Genomic DNA, 8,128 nt, shown 5'->3' with positions numbered 1-8,128 from the left:
AATTACTGGAACCAATCCCCTGTATGGTTCTCTCTCTCAGCTGCTGCAGAGAGAGCCACACAGGGGATTGGTTCCAGTAACTGCCCCCCTCTCCCCATGAGCTGATCACCATCCCTGCCCACTTCCGATGTACCCATTTGCATGGGCCCCCTTGCTGGACTGGGCTTCGTACAGGAGGACTGGTGGTACCCCCTTATCCAGAACTGAAGTAAAGAGTGAGTTGTCCACTCCTCAGTTAACAGTGAATTTGCCTTATGGAAGGCATGGATGGAACATGTTGAATGTTGATCCTTCGAGCTTACAATCATCAACAAATTTCCAGATAGAATACAATACCACTGTATGTAAACTTTGTTTTCTGCACGTGACCCTGAGTTGTAATAAGAAATGCATGAAGTGTTGGGACAAGGTTCTTCATCACCCAAAGCCACCAAAAGTTTCTGGTACAAAGCATGATGACATTTTTTACAAATGAATAAAATATTTTTTTATTCTATTTTATTAATTACCTAACTATTTTAAGTATTTAGGCAAGGTGAAACTACAAAAATGAATTAGCAAAATGGACAAAAATAAAAAAGGTTATACATGAACAGTAAAAATAAAATCAATTTTAAAAATAGAGAAGCCAAAAAGGGAAGAAGGGCATAATAAAAATGAATCAGGGTTACTGAGTGTTAATAAATTGTTAAATAATGGGTAAATAAAAGTGAAGAAACACACAAATAAAAGTTCTGGAATCAGAATATTTAGATATTTAGTATTTTATTAGCTTACAAATGAAAGATGCTCAGACATTTCTCAGCCCTTCTTCAGGACTTCTGTATTGTTGACAGTCTGCATAGCTAACAATGGCCACAGCTTATTTATGTCAGTGTGAAATGTTTGGTGTTCAGGTTTTGGAAGCAGATTTGTGGATGGCGATCTCTATGTGCAGAGGACTGTCCCAACATTTGAGGTATTTAAAGCGGAGTTCCATCTTAAAAAAAAAAATAAAAATAAAAGTCAGCAGCTACAAAAACTGTAGCTGCTGACTTTTAAAATACAGCCACTTACCTGTCCCTCGGTCCACCGGTGTCCTCAACCCGGCTGGTTTCACTGGCCATCTTCTCTCCCTGGTGCCGGCATCTTCAGCTTGAGGCTTCACAGCCGGGTGCCCACTGCGCATACGCGAGAAGCACTGCACTTTGTGAATGGCCCCATAGTCTTCTGGGACCTGTCACGTGTCCCAGAAGACTGCAGGGAGGGAGGGGGGGAGGACAAATTCCACTTCTGATCGCCTAGGCGATTGCAGTGGAAGTGGGAGCGTGTACCTGTTAAATTTGGGTATCCGCTCCCTCCTCCGCTCCCCAAAGGTGCCACACCTTAATGGGGAGCGGGGGACAAAGGCTTAAAGCGGAACTTCCCCTTTTGGGTGGAGCTCCGCTTTAACTAGTACATAAGTGGCATTCTGAAATATGTTTCTGAATTTTGTTTGCTACCTAAGGTCCCATTAATGCAATTTTTGCCCTACAACGCAGGATCACAGCGTAATAAAAGCAGATGAAAACTAGTTGGCGTAATAACCTATGAAGCTGTTGACATTAATGTGCTGCGTTAGAGTGAAGTGCATTTTGATTTTGACAAATTCTGCTTTCTGCATTTTTTGTGAGTTTTTGGTAAAAATGTGTACTACCTTATGGTCAATAGCAACACATGGAAACACAATGTTTGGTGTTCAGGTTTTGGAAGCAGATTTGTGGTTTGCGATCTCTATGTGCAGAGGACTGTCCCAACATTTGAGATATTTAACCAGTACATAGGTGACATTCTGAAATATGTTTCTGAGTTCTGTTTCCTAAGGACCCATTAATGCAATCTTTTTATATGCCCTACAACCCAGGATCACAGCGTAATAAAAGCAGATGAAAACTAGTTGACGTAATCATCTATGAAGCTGTTGACATCAATGTGTTGCGTTAGAGCAAAGTGCATTTTGATTTTGACAAATTTTTTTGGTAAAAATGTGTATTACCTTATGGTTAATAGCAACACATGGAAACACACTGAAAAAGCACTGAAAACACAAAATGCATTTAAATTAGTGATTTTTTTAATTAAAAGTCACATGGTACATGTCCCAGGAAGAAAATTCATGGAAAACTCACTCAAAACTCACACAACCTGCTGTTTGCCTTGCATTACATTTTAATGTTACACATTATAATTGTACTAAAACATCTTATGTTCTTTCATTAAAACAGCTGTGAACTTTCTAACACAATGGGGTGAATGGGGTTTAAATCTTCTGTTCTTTATAAGCTGTACAGAACACAACCGAATCAAAATCAACAAGATCAGTCTCACAAAATGCATTTAAATTAGTGATTTTTTTTATTAAAAGTCACATGGTACATGTCCCAGGAAGAAAATTCATGGAAAAATGTCAGGGCAGGGACCGAGGAACGGACAGGCAGGCCTAACAATGTAACGCACTGGCTGACGACAACCACCACCCACAGACCGAAGTCCCTCAGGGCGCGGAGTCTAAGTCCCAGGCTGCCCTTCACCAGGGCCCCTGATGGTGGGGATGGACTTGACGCAGCCAGGAACCAGGTCGCGGCCCCCGCGACACCTCAGCTGCGGTAATGGCCACCACCAATGGCGTGTAGCTGGTGGAAGAGACAAAAGAGTATTCAGACAAGCCGGGTCAACAACAACAGGACAAAACAGTACAGGACAGCAGACGAGAATCACAGGTCACGAGCCGGGTTCAGCAACAGAGGGTCAGATCAAAGGAGAATACAAAGAATAGTCGAGTCACAAGCCGAATCAGATACCAGGAGAGTCACAAGAGTCAGAACAGAGTAATAGCAACACAAAGACACAAGACACAAGTGCAAAGAGCATGTGCGGGCCACAGGCTTATATGTCATCAGCCACACCCCTCTGGGGGATGGACCACAGAGACCTGAAGGCATAAAAGGATTCCCACCATGCACAGCAGAATTCAAGATGGACGCCAGCACATGGAGTAACATAACCTCAGGGAAAAGGTAGGACCTTGACAGTAACTCACTCAAAACTCACACAACCTGCTGTTTGCCTTGCATTACATTTTAATGTTACACATTATAATTGTACTAAAACACCTTATGTTCTTTCATTAAAACAGCTGTGAACTTTCTAACACAATGGGGTGAATGGGGTTTAAAACTTCTGTTCTTTATAAGCTGTAAAGAACACAACTGAATCAAAATCAATCAGATCAGTCTCAGCCTTTCTTTGGGAAACCTCCAAATGGGTGATAACAAATCCCTCGTCACTGAGCATACTTCTCAAGTCGCTTTCATTATACTTTACAATATGGAACTTCTCTCCCCCAACCTTAAAGAATGTGCAATTTAAAACTCCATAATACATCAAATGCCCTCCAGGTTTTAGAAACTTTGAGAATCTCCTGAAATTTCTTGTAAAATCTTCAAAGTCTTTGCTGATGGTTTCCGGAATACTCCAGAACACCAGGCAGTCAGCTTGTGGTAGCCCAACTGGGTCTGTGAGATTTTCTTTGTTGAGATCAAATTTTACAACATGTGTGATTGCCGTCCTGAGTCCCATTTCCTTGTCCTCACATTGGTCACTGGAAGGAAAAGGCACATCCCTTGTCATGTAAAGCATTCAACTGATATTGTGTGATTATTGAGTATATTAAGTCTAAGCTGGTGAATGCCGCTAACATTTCTAAGCTGTGGAAGAGCCTTCCAGGTATCAGTGGGAGAGGAGTGTCAACTCCATCCATTTACCATTGAGATGAAGTGCTTACAGTTATCCACTAACCACCAATGCTGAGTGGAGGATGGAAATATTCCAGCCAGCTATTAGTCACCAATGCTGGGAAGGGAGGGGATGCTTCTAGTTCCAGCCAGCCACTGACTGCTAATGCTGAAAGGGGTTTGCTCCAGCCAAACACAAACCACCAATGCTGGGGGGTGTTATTGTTCCAACCAGACATTAACCACCAATGTTGGAATGTTGGGGGGGTATTTTTACAGCCAGCCACTGACCACCAATACCTCTGACCAGAATATTTTTGTTTTAACTGTTGCTTATTGCTAAGTAGCCACTGACTATTTTATAAAGTTCTTCTTTACCCTCTTAACTGCTGGAAGATTTTACCCTCTTTGTGACCAGGCCATTTTTTGCTATTCGGAATGGTGCTACTTTAAATGACAATTGTGCGGTCATACAATACTGTACACAGATGACATTTATATCCTTGTTTTTCACACAAATAGAGCTTTTTTTGGAGGTATTTAATTACTATTGGGTTTTATTATTTTTAAATATATAATATGAAAAAAGACCAAAGATTTTAAAAAAAAAATTACTTTTTACATTTTGCTATAAAACATATACAATATAAAAAAATAGCATTTCTTTATATATTTAGGTCAAAATGTATTCTGCCAGAAAATGTCTTTGGTAAAATAAATCTGAATATGTGTATATGAGTTGGTTTGTGTTAAAGTATCAAATAAAGATAGTGAGCACTCCTAAAAGGCAGCTGCTAAAACACCAAAAAGGTACCAATGTAAAAACCTTCAGAGTAGACGATATAATAGGGGTATAGCGCTGAAAATGATAATAATTATACGGTTTCTATCACCAACCAACCTATCAGGGTGTAATAAAAATTGTCCGCTGATAGAGTTCAAACATGTATAAAATATGAATCAAATCCCAAGATAATAAAATCAGCAGCAGACAGACTTGTGACGCCAACCAGTAGTTAAAGTGCGCACTCACCGGAAGCGCATGGGTAATGCGCATGTGATATAAACCATCAAGGTATCTGTAGATGGGCAGGTCAATCCAGTGAATTTATCCTTTATGGTGTAGTCATCAAGCTGTAATAAGTTGTCTGCTGAATCCAGAGGCCCCCTTAAGGATGGATAAGGTGCTCAGCCTGTGTACAGGGCTCCTGTTCCTCTGGTAGCCAGAGGACAATTTTTATTACACCCTCATAGGTTGGTTGGTGATAGAAACCGTATAATTAATATCATTTTCAGCGCTATACCCCTATTATATCGTGGTTTGTGTTAACGTTATAGGGTCTACAAATGACAGTATAACTACTAGAGGTTTTATTTATTTATTTGTTTGTTTTTTGTTGTTATACCAGTAATGGTGGCGATCAATGACTTATAGTGGGACTGTGATAGTGCGGTAGGCAATCTGACACTAGCTGACATTGAGTGGGAACTGGCTAACTGCCACTGACATCACCATTGACACTAAAACAATGATCAGTGCTAATAAATATTCACTGTACTAATGACACTGGGCAGGAAAGGGTTAACATCTGGGGCAATCAAAGGGTTAACTGTGTGCCTAGCAAGTGTTCATGAGCTTACTGTGTCTCAATTTTACTAAAGGATGTGACAGTGTTTATTCCCTGGCATAAAACATCCCCGCTGTCAGTAGAGAGATCTGTGTTGTTTACCAACACAGATCTCTCTCCTGTTATCTGCTCCACTGATCGGTGGGTCCTAGCCAATGATCCATGGCTGGGACCCTCCTGTACTGATCAGCATGTGCTGGAGCCAGTGACAGCACAGCCGGGTCGGCTAGCAAACGTGCGTGCACCCCCTACCTGGATATAAACTATTACTTACATACACATGTATGTATGTATGTCTGTGTGTGTGATTCTGCACTGCCCGCCCGCACTGTAGCAGTAAAACTACAGTGCAGAGTCGGCAAGCGGTTATGGTAGACTGAAAAACATATGTAATGGACGAGCTTCATTTAAAAAAAAATATTATACTGAGTATTGTATCTGTTAGACTCAGGTTTTATTTAGCCATGCCCTTTAATACCTTTCCGCTGTTAGAGCAATCTGGCCACACCCACAATTTGGCATGGTGCTCTGTGCCTACTGCTTTGTTAAACAGAATGTTTTTTTTTTTTTTAATGTACATGTGTAGGTGGGTAGAGTGTGGCATGGTTCTCCCTTATTCCGGACTCACGGGGGTCCAGTTGATGATCTAGGAGCCCATTGCATTCAGAAATCACCCCTACGCCCCCCTCTACCCCTACACTTTTTTCTCCTCTCCTTTCAATTCTCTTCTCTCTTTCTTACTCTCTCTTTCTCTCCTGTCCTCGCCCATTCTCTGTTCCCCTCTCTACCTGCTCTTCTCCACTCCACGTTTTTCCCATTCTCTCCCTCTCCTCTCCTCCACCTCTTTTGCTGGGTATCACATGCTGCATACCCAAAAAGATCCCTCTATCATTATTACATTTGAGGTTAGTGAAGTATTAGAGCATTATGAACATCATTTTTTCCCTCATATTATCACCTGATTTACAAGTCTTCTAACAGCTGAAACTACTAAAATAATACTAATATTTCAAAAATAATGTCTGGTCCTCCTCGCAATACTTCTAGATCATCACACCATGCATTCAGCCTGACTCAGACAGAAAACTGACAGATACTTCACCTCTTTCCTTCCGTTTCGGTCACAAGTGTACAGGTGTGCGACCAATCAAATGCTCCGGTTCGGCTGTTCATCCATTTTTTCACTTCTATAATACAGTGGTCAGAAGGTTTGAGAAGGATGATATCTCTGAAGTATTTTTGTGCTGAATAGAGATGGTGAATGACGGGTCCAACGCTGATGTCAATCAACATGTCTCCTTTAATGTTACCTGCAGAAAAAGATTAAAAAAAACTTCAGAGAGCTGTTGTATGGATGGTGTCTCTGAAGTGCATTTGAATTCAGAACAGCTAAAGTACAATTGTGTTCCACCTAAATATCAATATACTGTAGGCCATTCAAGCAATGGGTGTAATGGGCATATATCGGTTCATTCAAACCTGATGCTTCAGTTATTGGTAGGTGCCGGAAAGTTAAACCCCCTATGGGTTACTTCTATATCTCCAGCATTTTATTAATGAGATCTCTAAAATCCTGGCTCTTCACCCCCTATGCATATTATTGTACTCCAACACAGGTTTTCCTAAAGTGGATCAGAAGCAACTCTACTTTGTCTCTAGCCGGTTTGTGTAAATATATGATTCTTCCATCTTCTATTTTCTGTCATTTCTTCACTTGCACAAGACCATTCTGCAAATCAATAGTCCATGCTTCATATCTCCCAATATATACTTCCTGCTCAAAGAATTTATTATTCAAAAAAAAGCTTTACCTACCTGTGCAAAATGCATTGTGAAATTTCCTTGCAGGATAACTCAAAGCCTCATAAGCAAAGGGCGTTTCTGGTTTACTGGAACAGTAGGGGGTTTATTTACTAAAGCTGGAGAGTCCAAAATCAGACTCCCTTCTGCATAGAAACCAATCAGCTTCTAACCTCAGCTTGTTCAATGAAGCTTTGGCAATGAAACCTGGAAGCTGATTGGTTTCTATGCAGAAGTGAGTCTGATTTTGCACTCTCCAGCTTTAGTAAATAAACCCCTATGTGTCTAGCAGAGTCCTGGAGTGAAGGCCGTGTACATGGTAGAGTTTGAGAGCCGGGTTCCATCTTGTATTGTTGTCTCCACTACAGCAATCTTCCAGTGTTCCTTCTATCTTCTGATGCATGGGAAGAATTCAACTTCTTCAATATTAATATGACTTCATTAGCTTGTCACCAATATTAGTACATTGTGACTCAAGTCAGCATGCTTTGATAGTAGAGATTCAGGTGACTGCCTTGTGATCAGCCAACAAAGTAAACAATGTAAAGTATATTAAATGCCAAAGTTAGCTTTATTACTTTTGGGAGTACAAAAGGGTTGGTCCTGTTCAGGGGCGGACTGACCATTTGGAAACTCGGGCACTGCCCGAGGGCCCGGAGTCAGTAGGGGGCCCCATGAGATGCCCATGGTACCTTTTTCGTAGGCTTTGTTGAGTTTGGGCAAGGACACAGAAGCCCCATGATCCCCTATTGCCCGGGGATCCCATGAGTTGTCAGTTCACCCCTGGTCCTGTCTTAGAAATTACTGCATTACGAGCAGGATTGGGAGAAGGGATGGGCAGGAGCTGCAACCACCCCTGGCGCAGCAGCAGATCAGTGATTGGCAACTTCATGTTGGCTCTGAGAGCTGCTCTCACACCGCACTCCAACATGCCCACTCTTTATCCCA

At 41.5% G+C, this 8,128-nt stretch overlaps 1 protein-coding gene across 1 annotated transcript; it reads right to left on the bottom strand.

Moving 5' to 3' along the window:
• Positions 1-2,070: 2,070 nt before the first annotated feature.
• LOC149450944 (nicotinamide N-methyltransferase-like) lies at positions 2,071-6,684 on the bottom strand. Its single transcript, XM_089691245.1, has 2 exons — positions 6,483-6,684; positions 2,071-3,619 (listed from the first exon to the last, which is right to left on the bottom strand). The coding sequence occupies exons 1-2, from the start codon at positions 6,671-6,673 to the stop codon at positions 3,190-3,192; spliced, it is 621 nt and encodes a 206-aa protein (XP_089547371.1). The 5' UTR covers positions 6,674-6,684; the 3' UTR covers positions 2,071-3,189.
• Between the last annotated feature and the right edge of the window lie 1,444 nt (positions 6,685-8,128).

This window comes from Staurois parvus, unplaced genomic scaffold (genome assembly GCF_062004578.1).
Source record: "Staurois parvus isolate SC_StPar_1 unplaced genomic scaffold, SC_StPar_1.0 ptg000558l, whole genome shotgun sequence".
NCBI lineage: Eukaryota > Metazoa > Chordata > Amphibia > Anura > Ranidae > Staurois > Staurois parvus.
This window is presented reverse-complemented; position numbering and strand designations above follow the sequence as displayed.

Excerpts from the sequence above, each read along its gene's own strand:
- LOC149450944 (XM_089691245.1), bottom strand. The coding sequence starts at position 6,673 with ATGTTGATTGACATCAGCGTTGGACCCGTCATTCACCATCTCTATTCA. Across the intron at positions 3,620-6,482 it reads ACCGAAACGGAAGGAAAGAG|TGACCAATGTGAGGACAAGG; the intron begins GTGAAGTATCTG and ends TTTTCCTTCCAG.